This window comes from Anas acuta, chromosome 1 (genome assembly GCF_963932015.1).
Source record: "Anas acuta chromosome 1, bAnaAcu1.1, whole genome shotgun sequence".
Lineage (NCBI taxonomy): Eukaryota > Metazoa > Chordata > Aves > Anseriformes > Anatidae > Anas > Anas acuta.
Genome location: NC_088979.1, coordinates 81,420,129 through 81,447,856, shown reverse-complemented (window position 1 = coordinate 81,447,856; position 27,728 = coordinate 81,420,129). Strand labels below are relative to the sequence as shown.

Sequence of the window (27,728 nt, the reverse complement as noted above, 5' to 3'; positions counted from 1 at the left end):
GATCCTTCCTAAAAGGCATAAGGAAAAAAAGGTGTGGTTTATCCCTCCTTGGGCTCGGTGGGTACGCCTTCAGTTTTCAAAGATTTGCACCCACTTTCTGGAAGTTGTAGACATGTTTCAGGCCCAAGGATTCATTTTTTTTTTTTTCCTTCTGCTGTGCTTTGTGATGCTCTGCATTCCAGCTGTGCCATTCTGTAATTTAGCAGCACCAGAGGCAAGCCGGGGGCTGCTCCCACGTGCTTTTCCAATAGGTGTTTTCCCAGTGGTGCTAATGGTTACCTGTGCAAACCAAACCTTACATGCATGCTTCAGATGTAAATAGCTAGGTGAACAGTGGTTTAAAGTAAATAATCGCCCAATTTAATAATTGTATTTTCCAGTAAGCCTTTCTTCAGGAAAAGGAGGATAACAACATAGAATTCAACGTAGGTTTTACATCCATTTTGGTCCTGATGCAGGCAGGGGGAAAGCAATGTATTCATGCTTCACGGTGGGTTTTTTCTTGTGACCTGAGTGTGCATTTTAGCATATGCAGTAGAACAGATGCCTCAGCGTTGCTGTTTATTTGCTTTACTCACCTTTCTCTTGATGTGTTTGGAGTTTATCAGTGTTTTTCCTTATTGTTTTTGTTTGTTTGGGGGGTTTGTTTCTTTGGGGGTGTTTTGGGGTGTGTTTTTTTTCACCCCATGTTCTACTCACGGTCCATTTCCTTGCCAGGGCGGCCTCTCCGTAACCCCAAGGCTGCCCATTCAGCCTCAGACCGGTCGCACCCGGCCCCACACCGCCTTTTTCCACCCTAACCGAGCCACCCTGCCCCTTCCCCTCCATTCCCACACAGCACCCCATACCCCGCAGCGCGCCTGTTGGCACAGCACCAGCCTGCGGAGGCGTAGCGCCACCTCCTTCCACCGCAGGGACCACGTGCGAGGCACGGGGGCGAACCACGCAGTTCAGACAAACCCTCATTAATCAACATTTCTCTTTATTAACATTTTCACACCGACCCCACAGAGCCCCCTCACTCCCTCCCCCCCCCCCCCCCCCTCTTCACGGGGCCGCCCGCCATCTTGAGCGGGCAGCCCCCCGCCGCCCGCCCAGCGCCGACGCCCCCGCCTGGGCCAATCGCCGCGCGCCGTGCCGCCCCCTCCCTCGCCGGGTGGGCGTGGCCTGGGGGGGGGGCCCCGGGGCTCTTCTTAACCCCGCGCCCGCGCTCCCGCCACCCGCGCTCCCGCCGCCATCCGCGCTCCCGCCACTGCCGTCCGCGCTCCCGGTAAGGGGGCGCCCCTTAGGGTCTGGGGGGGGGGCTGCTCTGTGCTGCTTTACGCCTTTAAAATATATATATATATATATTTTTTTTTTTTTTTAATTTTTTTTTCTATTAATTTTTCGTTCATTTTTTTGGGGGTAAAATCGGTGGTTTCAGTGCGATCCGTTTTTTTTTTTTTTTTTTTTTTTAAAAAAAAAAAAGGAAAAAAAAATGAAGGTTTTTGGTGTAGGGGTGCCTGCGGGTAAAGGAGGGGGCTGGTGGGGATGCTCCTGGCAGCCTCGGCTGGGCTGGAGGAGGAGGAGGAAGAGGAGGAGGAGGAGGGGGGGTGGGATGAAGGAAAGGGAGGAAGAGGAGGAGGAGGATTTGGGGGATGAAGGAGGATGGGGGAGGCTGGGCTCTGCCATTCCTCCTCACCCCGCTCTCCTTCTTATCCCCCATGGGCTCCCTGAGGGTCTCCCAGTGCAGCTCCTCCATCCTCCCCCCATTTTTGGGGCAAAGCCTGAGAGCCCCTTGGAGAGCCGTGCCCCTAATGCTGGGTGTAGGACCGGCAGGTGAGGGGCTCCCCGCCTGTCCTCCTGATCCCAAAGCCTTTGACCACGGAGCGTGTTGGCACCGCCAGCCCAGCGCGGTGTTTGCCCATCAAACAAGCCCCTCTGATAAGCCCAGGCGTGAGCTCCGTGTGCTGGACGGCTCGTGCTGCAGGCAGCAGGAGAAATTTGGGGTACGGAGACGGGCAAAGCCTGGGCGTTGGGTGCCAGAGGAGGAAAACGCATCCCGTGCAGCCAAGACCTGCTCAGGACCTGGTGGTTTTTTTTTGGGATCGCTGTTAGCAAAGTAAGGTTCAGGTGCTGCGTTAGGGAGAGCATTTATTTGGGCACGTCCTCCTTCCCGAGGCTGGTCGGCAGCTCGTTGCCGTCCCGTCACAACCCTCTGATTGCTTTCTGGAAGCCAGAGCAGCACTTTTTTAAAAAAAAATCTGTCTGTGGTGGCAAGGGTTGCAGGGGCACGTGTCCCGGAGCACAGCTCAGGTACATCATTAATCTGGCGCTGGCAGCCTCAGCAGGCTGCCGGGGAGGTTTGGACGGGCTGGCCCCTGACTCTTGGCAGGTGCCTGCTGCTGTCTGCCCGTGAGATACGTAGGAGCGAGGAGGATAGGGGGATGCCTGCCAAAAGCTCTGCCGGTGGAGCCGGAGTGGGTGGCACCTGGTCTTTCCCACAAAACATGCCTTGGCCGAAGCGGTGGCTCCCTGCCCAGGCAGCTGGGATCGGCGTTTCTCTGCCTGTCCTTATCAGAAGTCCTGTGCTAACAAAAGGTAACGATGCCTCGAGGAGGACACGTAATCCTAGAAAGGGAAGCTGTGACTGCCCCATTATAAATCCTGAGCAGGTTTTTTTTTTGAGACCGAGCTCCGGTTCCCTCTTTGTGTTGCGCTGGGCAAGCTGATTAATTTCTGAGGCTCAGCTGTGCCTCGGAAATTTCTGCGGCTCTACCTGTGCCCGTGCAGAGGTGGGTGACATCCCCTGCCCGCACTCGGCTGTAGCGGTGGCCCCTCTGTGCTCCCTGGCTGCAGAGAGATGACTGGCTGCTACTGAGGAAGTAGCGAAGATGAGAGGGGGGAAAAAAAAAAACAAAACAAAAATGACCAAAAAAATTGCCCGAGGAAGCCCGAAACACATCAAAAAAGAGCTGGCTGATGGTCTCCTGAGCCACTTAGAGCTGTGGCATCCCCAAAGACTTTCCAAAGCTGCTACACCTGGTGACCCGTGAGGATCCCAAAGCTCTCTGAGCCCCTGCGATGGCACGGGGAGGCAGAACAACAGGTTTTTGGTGGTTTGCTCATTCCCGGCCCTGCTCAGCGTCACAGCCTGCCGCTCTCAGGCCGCAGCGTAATGGGATCCCCTATCTCATCTCCCGCTGAGCAGGCAGCCCTCGGGGCAGCTCCCTCTGATCCTCCTCCTAAACCTGCCTTTTAGACGGCTTCATTTCGGCTTGAGACCCGACCCAGGTTAATTATGTTCCCGCACACATGATACTCTCCCTGCATGCCTGCATTAGTGCTGCCATCACGTCCTGCGAACAGCCTTAGGAGCTGGAGCTCCTGACTGATCTGCGGAGCGAGTTCAGCCCGGGTTGCCTGGGGATTAATTTCACTCGCTGGCCTTCAGTCCTGCTCTGTAAACTCCTTACTCAGGAGTTGAGAAATAGCTTAGATCTTGGATTCCCCGTGGAGATTGATGCTGAGGTGTGGCCTTGGCCACGAGGCTTTCTCATCTCCTATCTCTGCTGCCTCCCAGGCTCCTCCGAGGCTCGGCTTTGAGTGACTGTGTGTAAATTGGCTCTGATTTTAACCACCTCGTGTCCTCTGCAGGTATAATGGTGGAAGTTAGTCAGGCTTTTCTAGTCAGGCCCTGCCCACACCCTCAGCTAGTCATGGGAGCGCTCGCTTCTCCAGCAAACCGAGGCTGAGGGGGGAAGGTAGGGCTCCTCGGTAGCACTGCAGGAGCTCGAAGGTGGTCTTCCTGTGGGTTTTGAACACAACCAGGCACACTGGGCTCCTGACCTGTTTCATATGTACCGCAACAAGCCATTGCTGCTGCTCCTACATCTCCACTGAGCTCTGTGGTAAGAATTCCCTTTAAAATTCCCAAATTTGTCCTGGGATGTTGTCCTTCTTCAGGATCTAAGGTACCAGGTTGACCGTAGCTGGGACTGATTCTCTGCTAGCATATGGGTAGAATTTGGCTTCCTAAATGCATATGTGCCTACCTATCTACTTCGAGGTGAGTGGGTGTGGGGTTATTTAAAATCGTGCCTAATAATGCATTTTGAACGGATTTGTTAAACAGGAGCTTTTCATTCCAACGAATGATGTGCTTAAGATTGGTATTCGGTGACAGGATTTTGCTGGCAATGCTTATGGTTACTTTTTTCCCTCTCTCGCCTCATTTTTGTTCCAAGGTCTAGCCCCATGACTGAAGCTTTGATGAAACATCAAAGCATTGCCATTCCTCTAAAAGATGTGTGAGAATCTTGCTTCTTAGTTGAAGGCACTAAATACAGCTTTTCCTTAGCTTCTGCTGTTCCTGGCTCAGGAGGTGATGGATGTTGCTGCTGGTGGATTTTATTTCAGCTTATTGCCTTATAATAGAGGAAATGAAATGGCGTTGTCTTGCCCAGTTTTGAGGGAGTCCTCCAAAAGGCGGCTTCTGAAGGCAGCCAGGTTCAATTCCTTCCTGCAGGCAGTACAAACAAGTACTTACTTCAGACCTTTGCAGTTTTTTTACTGCCACAAATTTTCTTTCCCTTTCTCCACCATTTTGGACCCTCTTGCAGGAAACTGAGGTTTGGTGATTTAAAGTCTGCTTCTCACCCCCTCCTATTTTATGAGAACCTAGAAGCAGAATAAAAAAAAATCCTGCTTCTGGTCTGTAATCCCTTGCTGCTTTCTTCTTCTGTATTGAAATGGTTTGATCCTTTGGCAGCACGGTGTCTGTATTAGATGAGGTTGATAAATACTGTCTGGCATCAGTGTTGAGCCAAGGCAGCCAGTGTCCACGTCCATCACTTTTTTTTTTATTGCATCAGCTGTCTGAAGGAGCTTGTACGAGTGGCTTGGAGGAAAACTTGAAACTTCCCCAATACTTTTGCTTTAGGAAAAAAAAAAAAAGTGATATTCTGAACCGTGAACAAGGCACCTTCTAGAAATAGAAGTGAAGGCTGGGCCTTGCTTTGGAGCTAGAAGTAAACTCTTCTCTCTGCTAGCAAAGACGGGTGGTGTTGAATTGCCTATGTTTATGCTATAGCAGCGCTCTTGGACTGGTGCCTCGCGGTCTAGTCCTCGTCAGTAGTCGAGTACAGGATGCAGCCTGTGTTGGCTCTGGGGCACGTATTAACCCAAATAAAGCAAAAAGTATCATTTTGGTGACGTGGAAGTTTTTCCATCCAGAAGGTGAATTATTTCAAGCCTTTGTCTTGAAAGCTGGCACTTTCAGAGTCTGCTGTCCGAAAGGGGAGCAGTTCAAGTGCCATAGGCATTTTCTTCAAATCAGCACATGAGAAAGGAATAGGTGCGTATAAAGCAGTGGTGCATGTTAACTTGCAGGATCAAATGCTAAAGTTCACTGATCCTGTGATTCAGCTGGTTTCCAGTCTGCCAGCAGACCATCAGTGCTACCTGATCTAAGCTGTGTCTGCTCTGCACCCACTTGGCATAACTGTGGGGATGAGAACCTTTCCAGGGCTAGCACCGTTCAGTAATGGAAAAAAATGTGAATCCTGCTGCAAAACAGCGATGAGAAAAACAAATGTGAGAGAGAAAATGCGTTTCCTAAGACTCCAGCCAGGTTTTTGCCTTTAGGAGAAACGAAGCTGGCTGGAATGGGAGAAATGAACTTACTGCTTCCATTTGGTATTCGCTAACTTCTGAAACACAAAAAGCCTGCTGGGCATCCTTGTGGGTGGAGTGTTTGTGTGCACTACGTCCAGCATCGTTGCAGCTACATGTAAAGCACCAATTTGGTGTTGGGAGGAACTGGTGAGTTTGGTCTCCTCAAGGGTGGAGAGAACCCTGCGAATGTTCCTCTTCAGAGCCTTGGCCTAAAATGTATGAAGGGTCTTCTGTGGATGGCCTCGTACAGCCCTTTTGCCCTTGATGTCTCTAGAAGCATATCTGCTGTGGGCTGAAGTATTTTCTTTTACTTTTTGTGGCTGTCAAGTTTATGGAAGCACAGACAGTCCAACAGTGCCAGATGACACTAAGCTGACTTTCTGTGTGACACCTCTGCTGCGTGCCTTTTTTTTTATCCTGCCTTTACAAATCATCTTTGCTTTTTTTTGTGGCTTTTTTCCCCATAAAAGTGGGGTGACTGTCTTCTCTCTAGGATAAACTGTTTCCTGATGTTTGTTCGTTTAACTTGCATGATCTGCAGCTTTGAAGAAGATTCCGGTCCTGTGACCCACTGCACTCTTCCTGCTGAAGAAAGTCCAAGTCCAGTCTGCTGTGCCTTTGCCGAAGGAAATGGAGAAACTGATGGCAGAGAGACCTCTTCCAATGTCTAAGGTATACACTGGTCTTTGGGGAATACTATTTGCCTTTTTCTCACCAGAATTTAGGAAAGCTCTGTCTGCTTTCAGAGGGATTTCTAGATCTCTTGGGGCAGAGGGAAGTGAGGGGGTTGGAATTCTCTTGAGGCAGGTGCTGTCGAAACCAGTGAGCTTCTTGAAAGAGTTTTCAAGATCATAAGAAGCTGCAGAGTGTGTTGGCACCACTTGCTAATTAGCCACTGAGTAGTCTTACTCTGTTTCTCTGCTTGGAAAGGAGAAGCTTTATCTCCAAGGGCCATCTTTTTGTGTGGGAGGGGTGTCTCCCACAGCATGTGGTCTCGATATTCGTGGAGGCTTGTTGCAGTAAGCATGTGCTTCAGTGAGTTTAAGTTATCTTGTCACTAGGCGTGCTGTCTTGAGCTTTGTACTTGGCATAGCCGTTCAAGATTCACATTTTGATAAGTATTTGGCAAATGAAAATTATATTAAAATGCTTTCCATCCTCACAATAATATGGAGACATCAGCTGAGCATTCAAATACCCATTCGTTGTGTGACCTTTTTCCCACAAGGGAATAACAAGACCGGGACACTTAAAGATAGGATTCATCTCACCATGCTCTTTCCACTAATACCAGGGTCTTAGGCAGGGAGACAGGATCCCCTGCAGCCAGCAGCAGAACCTGTTCTTGGATGTTAAAGGCTAATTGTTGTTGCTGCTGCCCCTTTTGGCTTATAGACCATGCTGTTCTCCTGAAAAACACCCCCAGGGTAATTTCAGTTTGGGTAGGCTCCCCTCAGAAAAGCAGCAAGCTGACACACTGGAGAAGAAATAAATATCTGATGAAGGGATGGAGCCAAAATAAGGACTCTTTTTGATAGTCTCGAGATACTCTGGCCTCATTACAGCAGGGCATATGATTTACAGCAGACTCTTATCTTTTTCTTTCTAAGGATGAAATGCCTTCGCTTCCTACCCAGCTCAAGCCAGACACAAACTCATGCCCTCATGCTCCTGGCAAGTTCTTCCTCTCTGGAGGGACAGACCAAGAGGACTGTAAGGCTAACGATAAGGAAAGGAAGTGGATCCGTCCTGATACGCCTAGCAAATGCACGTGGAAGCTCGGGAAACCCATCTCTGCCTCCCCCCATCGTCATATCACTCTGTAAGTATTGCTCTTCTTTGCTTGCTGGTTTTCAGCACCAGACTTACCCTGGTTCATTTCAGAGCCGTGCGGGTTAAACAAAAGGTGACTGGTTTAAACCGATGCTGCTCTGCATGTAGATGTGCTGGCGCTTCTTAAATTTCAATGAATAAACAAAACTGAGAACCCAGATTAAGCATACAAGGGGCCTTGCACACAAGAAGTTACATGAAACTGCATGGACTGGAACTATTTTAAATAACCCAGCAAACTGTTCCCTGACTGGATGAGCGATTGCACTGGTAATGCTGGCTGCGTAAAGCACAGCAGGCTGTGAGCAGTGCTAAGCCACTTGATGCCAGGAGGAAGCGCAGAGCACATCCTTCCTGCCTCAGCACTCAGCTGGATGTCTGATTAATCCTTGAGTTCTGGGTCAGGGACTTGCTTTACAAATTTCTAACAGATCTTTTGATTTAAGAGAATGTCCGAGTCTGCTAGGAAAGGGAGAAAGCTTGGTAGAATAAAGCATCAGAAGTGCTGTGTGTTGCTACTGTGTGACCTGCCCGTGGTCTCTTCTGATTTTGTCTGTGTGCCAGGCCAGAGCCTCCAAACATCCTGCCGAACATCCTGAATAAAGTTGGCAATACCCCTTTGGTGCGAATCAACAAGATTGGGAAGCACTTTGGGCTGAAGTGTGAACTCTGTGAGTACTACTGCAGGCAGGAGGCAGAAACGAGAAATGCTGGGGAGTTCTTGTCGCGTTAAAGGGGTGTAGCTGATTAACCGTCACGGGCCCGTTTGAATTCAGAGTACTGAACCAGTCGGACATTCACCAAAACTGGGGGTCCGTTCGGACATTCACCAAAAACGTAATAACCGCCTGGGGGTCCACTCAGACATTCACCAAAAACGTATTAACCACCTGGGGGCCCGCTCAGACATTCACCAACAATGCATTAACCGTCTGGGGGTCTGGTTAGATTCAGAACACTGAATTATCACGGATAATCACCCTCACCCAAGTCGCATTAATGAAAGCTATCACAATGCAATCAAGTATGGTTTATTACAGCAACAGATAATCAGGTTCTTTTGGATTGCCGGCGATAGTGACTGTCTGCAAAAGCAAGCTAGTATGTATGAAATACACAGGCGTTATAGGTGTTACAGATGTGACAGGTGTTATAGGTGTTGCAGATGTTATAGGTGTTACAGGTGTTATAGATGTTATAGGTGTTGCAGATGTTATAGGTGTTATAGGTGTTATGGGTGCACAGCCTAGAAATAAACGCGTTGAAAGGATCAAAGACTCTATATAGAGATTTATAAGCAAATATTCAGATCTCACCCAAAGGCGTCCCAATGGGGGGGGAAGAGAGGTTCAGCCCGTCGACTGATCCCAGGAGTCAGGAGGTCCTAAGGATGCTGTATGTCCTCGGGGTGGTATCTTCCCTCACATCCCCTCTCTCTTGGGCCAATTTATATTATTTTCTATCTTTTGGGTGGAGCTTGAGTGGCTCTAGTCAAGCATATCTTAGTTATGATTGGTGTAAAGTTTTCCCGTCTCCGTTTAAAGTAATAGGCTCCGAGAAATTCAGAGCGCATGCTCAGTGAGGGGTGGTCGCACCTTGGAGGCGGGTAGCTTTTGGGATGGAGGTGTGTTTTGGTATTATAATGATATTATAATGAGCAAAAAGAACACTAGGGTACAGCATTTGTCAAAACATGACAGGTCTTTGGCTTAGGGTGGCAAAAAGTGCTGCTTTGTGCACAAGAACAATCGAGGTCCCACCTGATCACAGAGCCTAGCCGTGGTGTCTCCACTCCACTCCATGCTCCGTGGTGTTCCTTAGAGCTAGCACACCAAGTTTCCCCAGCGCGATAGCATCTAAGGTTGGGAGCCTAGGGAACGCTCAGATAATGCAGTTATGCCCTACCCTGAAAGCCTCTTCAAAGCTGTACCTTTTTCTTAAAAATGTGAATGTTAGTTCTATTTTCCTAGTTACTTCAGGCATTTACACCACAGTTCTGGCTAGCAGTGTTGTGGGACCCAAGCCTAAGAGGAGTGCAGGAACCCTTTAGAAAACAGAAAGAAGTCGTCATTTTATGGAAAGGCTGGCTGTTGGGGGGAGAGTTTCTGGCTTCTGTGGCCAGCATCAAGCACCAAACGTGCTGTGCTGTGACCCGTAACGGTGGAAATGCAGTGCAGTGAATCCTCATTTGCTGTAAGGAGGGAGGTGAATTGGGCCAGACATGTTACAAGTTGCTCTTGGAGGTGCGATAGGATCAGCAGCCTGTTGGCAGATGGCTGCTGTTCAAGAACCCTGCTTGGTTTCTCTGTTTCCAGTGGCAAAATGTGAGTACTTCAACGCGGGGGGCAGCGTGAAGGACCGCATCAGCCTGAGGATGGTGGAGGATGCTGAGAAAGCTGGGATCTTGAAGCCTGGAGACACCATCATAGAGCCAACCTCTGGAAACACAGGTAGGGGGTGGGAAGATCCTAACAAAGTGTGGGGAAAAGATGCTGGCGGCTTTCCTGGAGAAGGCAGAGCTGAGACTGGAGCGTGGAAGGCTGCCTGTGCAAGGGAGGAAGGGGAACCCTTCAGCAGAAATCTTCAGCAGATTTCCCTTGTGGCAGCATCATCTCTTTGGAGGGCTGGAGGAAGGAACAGTCCCACTAGTCAGAGGCCAGGGAAGAGAGAGCATCTGATGATCTGAGCAGGCTGGAGTTAACTGGGCTCCTGCATCAAAGCTGCTGCCCATATATTAAGCTGCTCTACTGGCGGCGAGTAAACATGAGGAATACTCCCCACTGAGCTGGTTAAATATAAATGCACTGCATCCTCTGAGGAGGTCCCTGAGATGCGCTACAAATTACTCAGCCATCTGATGTGTTCTGGAGAGGTGTCCCTGGATCTCCTGTCCTCTTCTTAAACTACTTGTTGGGCATCATCTTTTGCCTTTTGATGCACAAAATGTATTTTTTGATGGTTTACTGGGCCAGACGGACCAACATTTCTTTTGATCTTTTGGTCCAGTCCAGTTCCTGTTAATGGAGTACTGAGATGACTGAGCTGATCTATGAACAGAAATGTATATATTCTATACCAGAAAACTGAGTAGTCATATCTGTTGCCATTAGGGAGGTACTTTGTGGGGGCTGCCTTAAAATTGAAGCCCCTTTTGACTGTGGCCATAGCTGTTGCCTGAGCAATGGCACGTTACAGAAAATACCCACGTTGCGTTCTCCCAGTATCTGAGTTCGTACTACGGCACTTGAGGCAGTGCCTGATAAATAGCTCGCCTTTGCTTGGAACCCAAAAAAAATAAAAAGAAAGCAGATGCAAAGGAGGTACGAGTCATTTACTTCAGAAAGTCGTCCATTCAAAAGCAAGGACCAGGGCAGACAGTAAAGTGAGGACACTGGCTTTGGCCCTAGGCCACTGCTCAGAGATACTAATACATCAGATTTTTGCCTTCTCTGCTTCCTACTTTTCCCTCAGCCAGAGTCCTCTTTTGATGTTGTGCTTCCAGGTCAGTACCAGGAAGCCCAAGTTGTTAGTTTAAGTCTCAGAATGCTTTCTTCATCACAGACCATAAGGAAGGATGCTGCATGGCTTCTCTGTACTCTTTGGCACTAGGGAAGCTAGTGCTTCTTGGTTTATTTCATTCTGGTGTCTGTATTTATCTGTAATGCACTGGAAAAAGATTTGCTTCCACCCCCTTTAAAAAATGAAATAGAATTTAAAGAACTTGAATTACCCGAGGTGTGAGTTGTGCTTCTCAGAGGAACAGTTAAAGATTTTTTCACTCCTATACAATCCTAAACCAAGAAGAAACAAAGGAAACTTTGAACAAGCAAGCTTCTGTGTAGGCTAAATTGTGAGGCATTGCCACGGGCACATGTTGATGCTCTGCTTGGTACCCAAAACAGCACAGGAGATGTCATGCAGCCCTCTCTCAGACACATGTTGGCTGACCTGATCTGTTTCTTTATCCAGCAGGGAGGTGACAGCTGTAAGCATCTCAACTGGGAAGATATTTCTGAGCTTAGCCCCACAGGTGGGCAGCTGACGACATGCTGAGAAAGCAGCAATCAGACTGGAAGTGCAGGTTTTTAAGCTAGAAGTGAAGTGTCTTAACAGTTCAGGCAGTTCACTCATAACAAATTGACATAATCCATTAGAGCCACAATCACACAGAGCACTTAAATCTTGTCCTTCAAACGGGACTTAGTTTAGGCACGTTGCTTAGTTCAGGCATTTAATGCAGAAGAATAGTAGGGGATGTAAAAATGATTGCTCTAGTCCTCTTCAGCTTAAAATTCATTCATTTCCCAAACTGCTTTTGTAAGAACAGAGGTGATGAGATGGGGGAGAGACAGAAGGAAAATGATGTGTGTATGGAAAAGCCAGTGGTCTGCACATATTGAGATAGATAACTATTTTTTTTCCCCCATCCTTGGCTAAACTTTCTATTGGTTCTGCTCTTCAAGGGATCGGCAGTGTCTGTAAATCTTCCCAGAAGCCAGAAACATTCCCTTTGCCTCCCCTTCTAGAGACACTGTACTCCAGCCACTGGTGAAAATCTCATTAAAGCAAGGGCATGCCAAAGCTAGCATGGAAGGTTTGGGTTTTGTTGCATCTCACTGTATGCTCTGCGTGTCTTTGCTTGCTTCCAGGAATTGGGCTGGCCTTGGCTGCAGCAGTGAAGGGTTACCGCTGTATCATTGTGATGCCAGAGAAAATGAGCATGGAGAAGGTCAGATCTGCTTTTATTTCCAAGATTAAAAAAAAAATAATAATAAGCATGCTTGCACTTGCTGAGTTCCTGCTGCAAACGGGTGCTCTGGCTTTAGCAACAAAGGTGCTAGAAATTCGTGTCAGCAAAACCACTGATCTCAGTGGCACAAGTGAGAGCAGCCATGAGCAATGTCCCCTGAAGGCCTGTGCCTGTTACTAACTCTTCTCTGCCCTGGAGGGAGAAGTAGCACAAAGCCATCACCATTATGTATATATAATATCTCTCTATATAATATCTATTTTACAATACTGTTAAAGGGCAGAGTGTATGTGACCAGCACAAGAGGGTGCTGAGTTCTGCCTGAATAAGGCCTCTCAGTGTGGAGTGGTAGTCCCAAAGCTCCAGAATGGAAACAGGAGTTTGACATCTAGCTCCAAAGCTGAGTTCAGACCCAATAACGTGGCTCAGTGATGCTCTGAGGCTAGGACATCAGAGAGCTGCTGGTAGGCTGTTTTCAGGCCAGGTAAAAGGGAAGAAGTTTCCTTTCCCTGCATTGTAACGAGGTCTCTGTGCTGAGAGAGTGCTTTTGGGTTTTCTGACAGTCTGTATTTTTTTGCAGGTGGATGTTCTGAGGGCTCTGGGTGCTGAGATTGTGAGAACCCCAACTACTGCCAGATTTGATTCTCCTGAATCTCACGTGGGAGTGGCGTGGAGACTGAAAAATGAAATCCCCAACGCGCACATCTTAGATCAGGTAAGAGCAAGGTGGCACAGGTGCAGGTGTGGCACGGGGGGAGGTGTTGTAGCTTTGGTGCTTGGTGCTCATGGCTGAATGTTCAACAGCACAGGGGTGTCCCTGGATTAAAAATCTGCTCCCCAGGGATGGAGCTGTTGAGCAGTCACCGTGCTCTGTAGGGTAGCAAGGTTTTGTAATCACCAGAGGGCAGCAATGAGCCTGTCTGCAAAAACAGCAAAAAGTATGGGGTGGCTTTCTCCACAGAATTGGCAGTCCTGTGTGGAAGAACAGGTACAAGGGTCATGTTCTTAAAAGAAGCTGCCCCGCAGCCAGGACTGATCTTGGTGTTGGAGATGTCTGGCACCTTAGGAATACCCTTAAATTAGGTCATCCAGGGAGGTTGCACCTCCCCTCAGGCGTGGAACTGGGTAACAGATAAGGAAACAGTCTGGAAAGAGTATTTGTAGCAGTTGTGGGGCTTGAGAAGTGTTTACCATATTCCTGTGATGCCTCACAGTGTGAATGTTGGTGTCTCTCTGGTCTGCTTACTGGCTGTCCTGTCTTTTCGATGCAGTACCGCAATGCCAGCAACCCCCTGACGCACTACGACACCACAGCCGAGGAGATCCTGCAGCAGTGTGAAGGTGTGTCCGTGCTCCGCTGCTAGCTGCTTCTTCAATCACAGCCCTTTGTATTTTCTTTGTTTATGTGCTTGGAGGCTGGGACCCGAGGGGTTGAGAATTGCACGGATTTTGGTACAGCAGAAGCGATACATCCGCGGCGCATCATTAGAGGACTGCCTTAGTTCTGTAGTCGTAGTTAAACGGTTTTTCCATTAAGTGATGTTTAAATTGTTTACAAAAGCCTTACCTAGAGTGGCATGAAAGAACAGGTCAGTTTTTTCTGATCACAGATATGGAAATGGGTATTTTCACATTTCTCACATTCATATATATACTCCCTTATGCTCAAAGCTTCCTTAAAACAGGAGACATCAGGAGTACAAGCTGCTCTGTGTTGCTGCTGCCACCAGTAAGACCAGTTTACTCTGCTGGGGTCATTTCCACCTCAGCTCTAGGCAGTTGGAGTACCAGAAATGACTGAGCTGTGGCAGCAGAGAGCTTCGGCTGGGCTAGCTCACCCAGGTGAGGAATCTAGGAGCTGTGATGCTGCAGCCTACCATGTAGGCATTTGCCACAGGTGGTAGGAAAAAAAAACATATAGGAAAGGCTCACCTGCCCTATGAAACAGTACAGTTAAACTTCTTCTGATAAGACCTTGGCTGCTGGAATAAGAAAATCAGCTATTAAATGTCTTCTGATCAGGGTGAGGACCATTCAAAGGGCTCCCCTTCTTCTGCCCAGAATAACACTGACTGTTCAGAGGACTTAGTGTGCCTTTCTGTGGCAAACTTTGAGAAAGCTGAAGCTAAAATGAGTATACTTGAACAAAGCGTAATCCCACAAGCTGAGAATATAGCCAAGTTCTAGCTGTAGGCTTCATTACTCTCCTGCTTCTATTTATTTTCCCTCATAGCTTGGGCACTGTTCTGTTGTCATTATTACTGATCTTGCAGCAGTCTCGCTCTGAATCAAACCTTCCTGGTGCAGTGTTGTTCTGTTGAATTGAAAACGCTATTTTTTTTTTTGTATAGGAATTGCCCTTTTAAAACGTATTTTACTCAAAGCTGTGAAGTGGATGCACCAGGGAAACTGCAGGGGCTGACAGAAGATTGAGCTGTCAGACCTGTGTTAGCTCTGCTGGGTGCTCCTGACCAAAACAGCGTTTTTCTTCCCATGAAAATGAGAGAGCTGTGTTAAGGGTTCTCTCGATGGGCACCTATCCCGTGCTCTTGGCACTCGTTCAGTAATGATAATGGGCTGCTTTTTCTGTGTTTAAAGGAGGAGTTATTCCGTATCAGCAAATACAGTAAAAGGTAAACTACAGGTGTTGAGGCTATGGACTCTCTGCCCAAAGCCCTGCAAACTGACACCTTGCCAAACCACCGAAGGACATTTCAAAATGATTTTTTTGAAGTAAATGGGTACTGAGCAAGATAGTCTCGTGGTAGGTCTCTTGGGAAGCAAAAAGCCTTACCTTGTCCCTTTGCTGCCACTTCCTTTGTTTTTGTTAAAGTGAGTCCACACTTAACTGCAAGTCGATTTTTAATCCATCATCCTCAGGGAGGTGTCACAGCTGTCTTCCCTCTCTCACCCTTAAACAGGAAAAATAGACATGCTGGTGGCTACAGCTGGCACAGGAGGTACCATCACTGGCATTTCCAGAAAGCTGAAGGAGAAGTGTCCAGGTTGCAAAGTAAGTGGCAAGTCTAAAGCGGGTCCCTGCAGCTGGGAGAGCCTCAGACAGCTCTGCTTCCTGGTTTGCATTACTCCTTGCAAGCCTGCCCTGGGTCTCTCAGAGAAGCTCTTGGAGTTTTTCGGTGTGAGGGTGGTTCTGAGCAGCAAAGAAAGGTTTTCAGGTTCCATCTGAAATCACCATGTGCTGGTCTTGCTGGTGACTAGGGTTCAGGTTTGGCTTAGCAGGTGACAGCTGGCCCTCTGACTCTTTCATGGGGTGTTTCAGAAATTTACTTCTCTGGTGCATACGACAGCCACGTGTTCCCTCTCTGGCCATGCCCTGGCCTCCTTTCTGGAGGGGCTGAGTTCTTCACCAAGTGAAGCTTGCTCTGAGCACACCCACCTGTGTGTGTAGCAGGGGGTAGTTTTAGATTTCCTCGTGGAAGCTGGTATCCTGTTTCAATCATGAATATTTTCCTGTATATTCAGGGAGGGAGAGGGAAAACAAAGTAAAGCTTATGTGCCTGCAGTTGGCACAAAACATGTTGACTGTAGTGATGCCTGGCATGCGAAAGAGGACAGGTTTGGCTTGGAAACCCTGTCTCCTGGTTAAAATACTCACTTAGTGTCCACAGCCTGCGGAGCCAGGCTTGCCAAGGGGCCAGAAGCAGCAAAGCATTCTGTCTGCAGGGAGGGGAACGCTGCCAGGAAGAGGTGAGCAGCAGACCCAGTCTGCTGTGAGCTGGCTGTGCCTGCAGCCAAGTGTGAGCAGCCAGAGTGACGCCGACTGCCGTAACACGGCCAGCGCTCACGAGCAAGTAGCTGTGCTCCCAAAAAGCTGGGTGGCACGGTAGCCAAAGTGGGAACTGCTTCCTCCAGATCATAGGTGTTGATCCCGAAGGCTCCATCCTTGCTCAGCCGGAAGAATTGAACAGGACTGACAAGACGATGTACGAAGTGGAGGGGATCGGGTACGATTTCGTCCCCACGGTGCTGGATAGATCTGTAAGTTGTGCTTCTTGGTTCACTTCTCGTTGCGGTCTGCTGGGATGCAGAAGTGAGGTGGAAGGTGGAGGAGAAACCTGAGAAAGCCTTTCTTTGGGATGAAAGGAGAGGGCTAGGAGGCAGAATTATTCCCGTTCTTTCCTACCAGGAAAATCAGTCCTTGGAGGGCTTTTGTACTGAACACATTTGTTTTGCAATGCTAGGAGAAATGCTGTGAAACAGGTAACGTTTTGCTAGAATGTAATAATTACTTCTAAAAGCCAGTAGGTAACAGTATTGTTAGCTATGAAATCTTACCCTTCCCCCTCAAAAGCAGCATGACTATGTCTAGTTCTGAGCAGAGGCTGTGTCCCTGGGAAGCCCTCCAAGAGGGGAGGAAACAGGTTGATACTCGCTGGCCGTCTCACAACAGCCTGTTCTCAAAGCCAGATTTCAATAAGGCGACTTGTGCTAATGTGGTCATCTTACTTTGGCCAAAAAAATAAAAAATAAAAAAGGCATTTGAAGGATGGAAACCCGAGCATGTGGCTCAGTAGGACAGCTGTTACCTCAAGGAGTGTGTGGGGTTGAATTGATGGTGTAGCTCTGTAGCTCCCCTCCTTTAAAGAGCCCCTCGTTTCTGTCTTCCTGCCCCCTCCCAGACAGTGGACCAGTGGTACAAGACCAACGATGAGGAGTCGTTTGCATTAGCACGCATGCTGATCCGAGAGGAAGGACTGCTGTGTGGTAAGAGCAGACACGAGTCCTTTGGGGTTCTCTGAATAACATGTGGGAGGCTACGGCTTTGTGCAGATCAGGGAGACCTCCGTACACTTCAGGAGCTGTTCCCCTCGCTCCAGGCTCCTCTACTGCCTCTCCTCCTCTCTCTCATTCTTTCTGTCTCGTTTCCCTTGTGGTTTGACAGTCTTGCCTCTGATCTGCGTTTTGGCAGGTGGCAGCTCAGGCAGTGCAATGTCTGCAGCCGTGAAGGCAGCCAAAGAGCTGAAGGAAGGTCAGCGCTGCGTTGTTATCCTCCCTGACTCTATCAGGAACTACATGTAAGAACCTGCTTATTTTCTCTGGGAAAAAGACGGGGCAGCTCCTCAGATTCTCTTACAGCAGTGGCGAAGTGAATGCATCCCTCTTGTTAGCACCAAGGCAGCAAAGCCAGGGGTGCGTTTGGGGCACAATTTCTGAGCTATCTAGAAAAGGTCTGACAGGGAGTTGTCTGAAGCAGAGCTCCTCCTGGTGTCTGACCGAATATATAACCATAACTGGTTGGTTAAGCTCTCTATGGAGATTTGCTTTCAAGCTTAATTATTTGGGATCCCTGGTGTTATCCCATTCCTGGAAGGGTCTCTTTTAAGGCACTGAGGGCACTGTGAGGGCGCAGAGCTGTGCCAAGAAGAAATTTCTCTCCCACCACACTGAAATGCGTACCAAAACATGCTGTCATTTGCGGTGTTGCATGACTGCTGTTGCATCCAACACGATGCTGTTGTGTTGTCTAGTCATCTGCTGTGATAGCTGACTATGAACTGCAGAAAGACCTCGACTGAGTACAGATTTCTCCGTTCCAGGCTGTCTCTTTATCATATTGCAAGGGACTGGTGTAGTTGAAGCTTCATTTCCTATGGGATTCCTTTTTCTTCCTATGAGTATTTCTTCACTATGTCCCTGGCTGGTAAGCTTGGATGGCAAATGCAGTGTATTTTCAATTACACTTTAACTGTTAGTGATAGGGAGCTGTAAACAGTCACCTCTGTGCTATTAGTATTGCTGTTAGATATTCAGCCTGCTAACGAGTTTTTTTTATTACCTGATGCTGTCCAGGTCCAAGTTCTTGAGTGACAAATGGATGATTCAGAAAGGGTTCATGAAAGAAGAAGACCTTGTCAAAAAGCCTTGGTAAGCATGTCAGATACATCTGGATTTTCGTGATTCTGTTCTGTTTAACAGCTGTCTCTGTGGCAGTTGCTAATTGAAATCTCCTTGCAATTTGGGTTTGTTTCCTTTGGTTTTTAGTTAACCTTTCATGCTACTGTGGTGGTGTATAACTGCGGATATTAATCAAATCTGCTTAGATTCCTTAATTTCCTTCTTTGAGTTGCATGGTAGCGGAAGACGACTTGATACTTAATGATTTTTGAATGAAAGGGGTTGTGTCTGAAGTGAAAAAAGTAGTATTTGGAGAACTCTACCAAGCCAGAGTTCTTGAGGGCAAGGCACTACAAGCCTAAGTCTACATAGCTGAGGGAGGATCTTCTGTAGACTTGTAATGTCTGTAAATATGGCTAGCTCTTTAAGAAGGAATCTAAATTTTTTATTCTTGTGTAAGATATAAATAATAAAACTAGGGAGCCTAGTCTTCACTAACTGTCTGTAATACTACAACGTAGATGAGCTAGAAAAATTGGCTCAGTCTTAAAGCCTTCTCACACCAGGGTAACTTTCCTGTGTTGATGTAAGAACTGGAAAGCCTTCAAGCTTCTGCTGACTCTGGCAGAGTCCTTGCAGCCTTTTGTCATTCCCGTGGTGGTGAATTCCATGGTACATGATCATCTGGTTCTGTTCTCTCCATTAGACTTGCGTTGGTTTGTTGTTGTTTTGTCCAGGTGGTGGAACATCAGTGTTCAGGAGTTAAGCCTCTCGGCTCCCCTGACTGTGCTTCCCACTGTTACCTGTGCAAAGACTATTGAAATCCTCCGAGAGAAGGGATTCGACCAGGTACCAGTTGTTGATGAATCTGGGTATGTCCACATCCATTTCTATTAATCCATCGCTTCTCTCACCGGGTCCCAGGGGAGGTCTTTAAGTGCTGAGCAGAAATATAATCAGCTTTCGCTCATCTTTCTTCAGTTACAGTAACATGGTGCAGAAATGTTGCTCTATATGTTGCCACACCAGTGGTGGGCTTAATGTGTTATAGTGCTGGGGCTCTCCTGCCTTTCATGTAGTAAGCCACTAGGGATTATTATGGTATGCTCACTCAGTGTGTCTCTGCAGGATGGCTCTGTTTTTACAACAGCCGTTTAACTTATCAAAACAAAACTTTGCGTTTAAAACAAACAGGGCCAAACCCATCCATTGTCACCACAGCTTTCACCCAATTTCTTGAGGGCATTGTGGTACTGTAAGATGGAGTGATCCCTACAACCCAGGCTGCTCCCAGGAAACTGGTGTGCCTTGTTGGTCCCTTGTCAGACAGGCTGAATAACGAACAGTTGCTCGGTTTCTTTCCAGTCAGTGTTAACACCAGGGATTAGTTGTTACAGTCCTTTTAACATGCTTGCAGGGAGAAGGGGAATGATCAACATTGAGGAGGGCTTGGCTTTGGCCTTGCCACACCTTTCAAAAAGGACAAATGAAGGCATAAAACAATGAGGTCTGCTTTTCAAAAGGTCTCTCTGACTGCAAGAGCTAGAGGTATTCTTCTGAGCTAGATGCTCAGGAGGGCCAGCCAGCCACCCACAGCACCCGCTGACTTCTGTGTGAGTCGCCAGAACATCTGAGAACTGGACTCCAGGTATCTCCTGCAGAGACATAAAATCCAATTATATCCCATCAATCATGGTGCTTTATGCAGTGAAACAGCTCAACTGACATCTGCAGGCTGGCTGAAAGGGAGTGCTTTTACCTACAGGAACAAAGGCTATTGTATTGTTCAGCTAATTTTATTTCTCTTCTTCCCCAGGGTGATTCTGGGCATGGTTACCCTAGGTAACATGCTTTCTTCACTGCTTGCTGGAAAAGTTCAGCCTTCAGATGAAGTCAGCAAAGTGATCTACAAGCAATTCAAACAGGTAAGCAACAATTTCCCATCCTCTGGTGTAAAATACTAGTGTGGGTGTCCTAACACTGCAGTGGCATCGGGTTGGGTGAGGTTTACCTGGGACCTTAAGGAACAGCTGTTACTGAGCATAGACATGGGATTTGCTTAAACTCTGTCCTAGGTCACTCAGTAGCTCCCAGGCTTGTGTTGTGGCTCTATGTTGGGCTGTTCTATTAATTCAGCAGGCTTTCTGCTGCCATTCTTGCACTTTATTCTCTCCCAAAATAAACAGCATATATCTGGGCGATGAGTATCCAGCTGAAAAGACAGTTAGATGTTGAAACAGCTCTTATTAAATCATTTCTGTATCAACTCTAAAAGGGCAACTGTTTGCCTTTTGTATCACACACCTTCCTAAAACAGGGGGCTGGATGGCTGGTGGAAGCTGTTTTTGTCAAGATATGTGAATTTTGATGTTAGCCAGTTTCACCTGTCCATCCAATATCACGTCGCAAGAGGCCACACAACTTCCTAGCTGGATGCTCCTCTGAAATATATAAATATTGTTGCTGTTTCTTTGCTTCGCTTACAGGAGAAAGATTTTTCTTAACATGGAATGCTTGACTTAGCTTCCACCAGCTTTTCAGTTTCAACAGTCTCACAGTAGATGAGGTGCTGTCTTCAGGCAATATGTGTAAAGCTGCTGGTCAGCCTGTGAACTACCGAGTCCCTGAGGCTGAGAGGGAATGCTAGCTCTTCGTAGACCAAATGTAAATGTATTTTTTCCTTCCCAGGCAGATAATGAAGCGTCAGGTGGAAATGTGGTGCGTAAAAAACACTCTTCAGTTCCCGTCCTCCCTCACTTGGACACCTTAAGAGTTTCTGGGGCTGGTGTTGTGCAATCGCTTCTGTAGCTACAGTGGTGATAGCCGTAGTAGCCGATTCTCTGCACTTCTGAGGTTGTGGCTTTTTTCCATGGACAGCTTGAACTTACTCATGCTTCTTCAGTAAAGAACAGCTTAACCACTTCTTTTCAGCTCTGACATTTTCTTGGTGGAGGATGGAAGGGGAGCAACGCGAGTGGTGGTATTGCTAACATGCTAACTGAAAGCATCGTTCACTGGTTATTTTTCATTTGAGTGGATGACTTAATGGAAAAACATGGTTAAATGCACATAACCTCAGAAGTATTGTGGATTTTGCTTTTCTTACCACTTCAGTCAAGCTTATTTGGCTTGTTTACTGATTAAATTAGGAGAAAAGATCATCTGTGTCACTGAAATGACTTAGGATATCCTGCAGTTAGGATCTGTACCACAACATGTGTCAATAAAAGATCTACTTAGCCTGTGACTACTAAGGCAAAACTGTCTTTTAGCAATGCAGGAAGATGGACACGATTATTTTCTTCCTTTACTCTGAGAGATTGGAAGATGAAGGCTTCTACCTTTTTTAGAGATACCAGCAGGATAACATCCAAGGGCTTTGAAGGACAAGTTACAAATGACTTGCAAATGCAAACAACTATTGTGTGTCAGTGGAGAGCAGGACCATTGTTGTGGAATCAGGTGTTAGCTCGAGTACTTTGGGGTCTTTTTACCCCTTTTCTCCCCAGAATAAATAGCTTTGTGTCAGCTGCTAACATCTGTTAGGTGTGGTGCAGACATAGCCTTAGCAGGTTTCTTGTCTGTCTTTAACAGAAAAGAGGGCTGGGGTGTGGACTGGCACTTTCCTTTTACTATACCTAGTGTTTGCTAGCCTGTTCCCCTAGGGTGACTTTGATCAGTGTCCTAAAACATTTAATTCTCAGCATCCTCAGTGGATGAGAGCCTCCTTTTGGCAAAGGAGATAATTCAGTTGCAGGAACGTGAGCAGTGCCTTGTCACTTGCTCTTAGGGCCAGACAAGTGGCCCCAGTCACGTCTGTAGGCTGACTGCCACAGGGATTTAGCACGTTTTTAAATAAGAATAATAAAAGACAAAATGTGGGAAAACTCATGAGCAAAATAGTTAGGGAGATTAAATAAGCAGCAGTGAGATAGGTGAGAATTTTGAACACTTCAAAAACACGTTTAGGTCTTTACAGCTGTCCCCGTCCTGCCTATGGGCTGCCTGTCCTGGTCGTTTAGCTTATCCAGTCCCTGAAGACAGACCTGTTGGCAACATACAACGAGATGGCAAGGGGCTCTGCTCCTCGGCGAGCTTTGAACCTAAAGCCAAACGTTAGGCTTCAGAGCTAGGTTTGCACAAAACTGCCTGTCAGTGGTGGTAACGGACAGCTAACGTGACTTGGCAGCAAGTCCAAATTCCCCCCCGTGCCTTACACATAAGCTTAAGGATCGATGCTTTGGTATGCACCGTAGCCTGCTCGTCCTTTTAAACACAGGGAATTAAGGCTGCTGGGAATCCTCCTTTTGATCTCTTCTCACTTACAGTTTGGAAAGCAGAGCGCTGGGTTCCCGTCCAGCCCAACTGTTCGTGTTGGTGGTGTTTATCTCCCAGTCAAAAGTTGAGCTGGTTGCAGAATAAAAGCTGATTTTCATTTGCAGTGCAACACTTCTCTTTACTACAAATTTATTTAATCCCCTTTAATGAAAGTACGTCCGGTAGCGGCTGCTGCTGTCAGCTGGGGAGGGTCACCTGGATAATAGAGGCATTGCTGCTGCTAACTACTTCAAAGCGTGGAGGAAGAACAGCTTTATGCGTTCTTTCAGATGTTTCCAGGCGGCGATTAGCCTAGTGGTTCAGAAGGGCCCGTATTCTTTTTTTGTAGAGCCAACACGGGGTGCTTTCTTGTTTAGTCGTAGCCAAGTTGAACCGTTTCACTAAAGAGGAATTAGAGATTCTCAGTTCCTTGATTTATACCAGCATAGGGTGTTAGCCAAGTAATGTTCACTCTCATTTTTGGTTTTGGCTGGTTTGGGCTTTTCTCTGTTACCCTGCTGCGTTCTCAGATTTTATTCACTTCCACAATGATTTGCAGCCTGATTGATTCACTTTCCCAGTCTTGCTGAAGTAAAATCACGGAGTATAATCTCGAGTTTTATGGTACACACTCCTGTTACACATGGATGACTTTTTACTCTCTCCCTCATAAAAATTTTTCAGCTGTTCGTTACCTTCATTTTGTTTCCAGAATCAGACTGAAGATTTCACGTGCTGTTTTGTTTCTTTTCCTGGAAATCAGAGACAAAGGAAAAAATCTCTGATCTTTTAACTCAACCTTGATTTGCTGGTGTTTTACAATACTTAGGATGTGAGCAGAATATAAATGCTGACGTACTGTTTTTAACACTAGATGGAGTATATGGGAATTATAAACATATAGTGGACTGCTTTATTGAAGTTCTGTAATTCTTTCTTCAGATTAACCTGAAAGACAACTTGGGGAAGCTCTCTCATATCCTGGAGATAGACCACTTTGCTCTAGTGGTCCATGAACAAATTCAGTGTGAGTATTATGTCCTGCACCTCGCAAGATGTAATCTTATTAAGAATGATAATAAGAAGCACATGCAAGTGTGAATGTGTAAACATGCTTTAAGGAAGCCAAATAGCCAAATGCTGTTTGTGTGTCCCAGGTTAACTCTTATTTTTTTTTTTCCCTCTAATGCAAAATCTTCAATTTCATGAAGTGCAGTAAGAAATAGATGTCAATGCTGACGTCACCTTCTAAAGATAGTTTAATATTTTTCTCTTGTATCTCATTTAAAATAACTTATTCCCTTTCATTGGACAGTTTATATTTTTACAATTTATATTTTTGCTACAAACCCTACTCTTCATCCTTTTCATAACCCTTTACGCTGTGTCCTTTTTGAACTGGAAGTGACTGTTTAAAAAAAAATCTTCAGAAGTTGAGTATATCACAGCTACATGCGAATAATTTTGTTTTATTGAAAAAAAAAAAAAAAAGGGTGAATGAAAAGTCCAGGACAATTCAGCTGGCTGAACAAATCGAGCATAAGTAGGTGAAGCATCTCAATACAGCCAGACTGAAGAAACGAGGTACTCTAGACCACAGGTAAAGGGCCAGAGGTCCTTCAGATCGTTTGGTTTCCAGATCAAAGCTTTATGGTCGCAATGTAAGATCCCCTGAACCTGTGCTCTCAGTGCAACAATGCTCAGAGGGTGGGTAAAGATTTGAGATATGAATGGGAAGATGCTGCACTGTGATTTTATGCTCACCCTGTATTTGACAGGGGTGTAGGAGGATGGTAGTGCTGCATGTCCTGCTCCAGTGATGGTTGGTTCAAGTGGGATATTATCAATTTGCAGCCGTTTCAAATAAAGTGGCAGAAACTTAACATATGAGGAAAATATGCTCTGTAACAAAGGGTTTGGTTTGAATTTTAATGTTGAAATTAACTACGATGGACCCTTATTTTTCCTTCTGTTCTGCTTCAGTTCCTACAGGCCTTTTATTAGGGGGCCTTTCTGAACTGAAAGTCCACGCCATTCCCCCTGTGACTGTCAGCCAAGATGACTTCGGGGCTCCCCTCAACATACAGGGGACATCACTTGGGCACCTGGCTTTACAACCAGCTCCATTAAAACCATGTGGGAAGATATTTAACGTGTGTGCCTCCTAAATCCCCTCTTTCTGTTTCCGTGTAGATCACACTGATGGCTCCTCCAGTAAGCGGCAAATGGTGTTTGGCATCGTTACGGCCATCGACCTGCTCAACTTCGTAACCGCGAGAGAACGGGAAAGAAAGTCCAACTAAAGTCAAGGAGCAGCCCGGAGCCTCGTCAGCAATGTTTTGCAATCTCCAACAACAACAAAAAAATAATCAGGTTTATTTCTTAGGTCGAATGCTCTGTCCTTAAGGTGTGTGTTTTTTTAAATTCTGGAAATAAGCAATGAGCTATCCTGGTGTCAGCTATACAGCCAGTGCGTTTTAGCGTATTGCACAGCTTCTGGGAACTTGTTTACTAATCAGGTTACACGATATTTCTTAAGACAATTTATTTTTATACCTATACATGTGTATGTAAAAATGTTGCCTAAATTAACTGGTGTGTTCCTTCCCCGTTGTCTCCAAAGTACGGCTTCTCAAAAACATTTTCAGATGCATTAAACATGTTGATACAGAGTTACTAAAGCAGAGGTCCAGGAGAGCTCTGGAAAGCTTTTTTATTATTTTTTTTTCTCCCCTCTGTGCAGGGGTGTTAAGTTAGACAATGAGTGTAGAGACAAAATGGTATTAGGGTGTGGAGAGTGTTTCCCTTTCGGTGAGATCAGTGTGAAACAGGGGGCAAGTGTGAGAGCTAGAGTTGGTGTTCAGCTCAACCAGCTGGTCCTCTGAGACAAAACTGACATGACTGGAGGCCTGACAATGAACTGACAGACAAAATAGTGACTTTCTTCTACACAGCACAACAGCTTTCACTGCAAAGATAGACCTTTTTTTTTTTTTTCCAACTGTACATTGATAAGCATGGGTGGAAAGGTTAGAAAGTAAGACTGAGCCTCTTGCCTGAAGAATGCTGTTCCATATCGGACCTTCTCCTTACCTCCCACCCTCCTCTTTATCTATATTTATGCCTGCTCTTTTTTTTTCTTTTTTTTTTTTTAATAAAAAAGAAGCCAAATATAATCTGTCAAGAGCTGTGAACACTTTTATTTTCTTTTTTTTTTTCTTGATGTCCTGTTCAAGTACTCCCAAGCTGGAGCTCCTTCATGTAATGTGCAGCAGGTGAATACAGCTACAACTTTTTACCACTTCCATAATTCTCTGGATTTTTTCACTAGAGATTGACCCATGTAGCCATGGCAAAGTTTGCTGGCAGTAGCAGCTCAGCCACACCGCGCTCTTCTGACTTCTGTTAGTGGTAATGATGGGTGGAATCGCTCTGTGGTTGAAGGAGAAGAGTAGCTATTCTTTGTCTTAATTAAGATTGCTCTAATCATCGTATGCTGACCGGCCTTTTGCCAAGAATACAGATTATCATCAGCAACAGTGACATTCTTAGCTTATCTCTTTCCACTGCAGTAAGAAAACACTACAGCTGGCTGGGGCTACTGGTGGTAAGATAGTGTTTAAAAAAAAAAAAAAAGGCAATGAATCAGATAAGAGAAAACAAAGGTGTTATTTAAAAACAAAACAAAAAAAAACACAATGGCACTTACTACCTTCTACTTGCTGTATATTGATTTCTTTCTACCCCACTGGCCTCCCTGTGGCAATGGAATTTGCTTTACATGGTGGAACTGTGTGCTCAGAGGAGAGGTGTCCTCTCTCCTGTCAGGGAGCCCTGTCCCGCATCAGTGCTGAGCAAAAGCATAAATCCAAGCTTTTGTGGTTCCATGTTGGGTGATTCAGGCCTTGAGGAGAGCAGAAAAATGAGGGGAAGCAGGAGCTCAAAGACAGAGAGGTGACACCAGTGGTGTTGTCTGCCTGCCAAGAGCGTGACGGGCTGTTTGGCCTTCTAGCTGCTGCTTTTTTGGTGAATGCTAAAAAATTTGGTAATGAAGTCTCAGATTGATTTCTGTTAACTCCCTAAAGCTGTGTTGGTGGATGCTAAGTTTATTCTGTACTCATTCAGTTTACTTTCTTAAACATTGGTTCTCCCTTCTGATTAGGGCTGGTAATGAAGTAGCACGACCCCCACCCAGTCTCTTAAAAAAGCATTTGCTTTCTCCAGTAAGTGATGGTGGTGGTGGAGACTTGCAGCCTGAACAAACAGCTGGGAGTTGGAGGTCTTGTGTTGCTGCCAGGTGAGGAGAGAAAGGAAGCAGCAGAATCACCAAAGGGATCTGGTGTCTGTGGCTTGGGTGGAGGCAGATGACCCTTGCAGTTTTAATTCCAGCACCTACAGCTTGATGCTTTATCCCTCATGTGCAAATACTGCAGGCTGCTGCTGAGGCTGAGGAAGGACAAATAACAGTTTAGATCCACCTTGTGAGACTTTGTCAGGGGCTAGATTAATACTCTCAAATTCTCCTTGTAGAAGCTAGACAGCAAGAGTCAACAACGTGGCTCACTGGGGAGAGGAGGCACCTTCCAAAAATGATTCATCTGTAACACCAGTTGTAGGAAAGGGGTCAGTTACACCAGGAGATACTTCCCTGAAACTGTGGTTTAACCATTAAATTCATGCACTTCTTTGAGATTTAAGACAACTTTTCCTAGGGCTCTGGAATAAACTGCCACAAAGTTTAACAAAAATAAAATAAAATGTACCATCTAATTAATAATTGGTTCTAGAGGACGGTAGATTTTTAAAATATTTTTCTTGAACCTCATGCTTTGTGGTAATTTCTTTCTGTAGGAGCAACCCCAGCTTCGGTGCTCTGCCTGGGGAAAGCTGAACCTGGTGTGAGTACCAGATAGGTGTGTTAAAGATGCTTCTTTCAAACCTGGATTAACTTCTCCAGGCTGAACAGCTCTGCCTTACGCTCTGTCAGTGATGGCTGTAAGAAGTCATCTTTCAAACTGTATTTTTGAGCTACCTCCCCAGTGGGTAATAAATAATTTAGCACAGTTAAGGGCATGGTTCTTGCTTTTAGCAGTTCTTAAATCATCTGCTGCTTAGTATAGACAGTGAGTAAATGGTCAGTTGTGTCCCTGTAGGTATTACTATTTCAGCCAAACTTCTGAACTCCTTTCCCAATTACTTCAAATACTATTGTCAGATATATTTTCATACATATCCATACATATTGTGCCTTCATGAGATGCTGCTAACTGAAGTGTTTGCTACAGTTGTAGCTGTCACTGCTGCTAAATTTTGCCAT

At 46.3% G+C, this 27,728-nt stretch overlaps 1 protein-coding gene across 4 annotated transcripts; it reads left to right on the top strand.

Moving 5' to 3' along the window:
- Nucleotides 1-1,118: 1,118 nt before the first annotated feature.
- LOC137857918 (cystathionine beta-synthase-like protein) lies at nt 1,119-25,556 on the top strand. Of its 4 annotated transcripts, XM_068685111.1 has the most exons (18): nt 1,119-1,270; nt 6,197-6,327; nt 7,266-7,477; nt 8,053-8,159; nt 9,804-9,938; nt 12,138-12,217; nt 12,819-12,953; nt 13,510-13,579; nt 15,160-15,251; nt 16,112-16,237; nt 16,879-16,963; nt 17,169-17,274; nt 18,050-18,124; nt 18,832-18,966; nt 19,911-20,019; nt 20,783-20,812; nt 23,354-23,438; nt 24,605-25,556. In XM_068685111.1, exons 2-18 carry the CDS (start codon nt 6,286-6,288, stop codon nt 24,712-24,714), a joined length of 1,734 nt encoding a protein of 577 aa, XP_068541212.1. In that variant the 5' UTR covers nt 1,119-1,270; nt 6,197-6,285; the 3' UTR covers nt 24,715-25,556. The 4 variants fall into 4 exon arrangements, 2 of the variants coding, with proteins under 2 accessions (XP_068541212.1, XP_068541222.1); XR_011097377.1 differs by lacking the exon at nt 24,605-25,556 and having other exon boundaries at nt 18,832-18,943; XM_068685121.1 differs by lacking the exon at nt 20,783-20,812.
- The last annotated feature ends 2,172 nt before the right edge of the window (nt 25,557-27,728 follow it).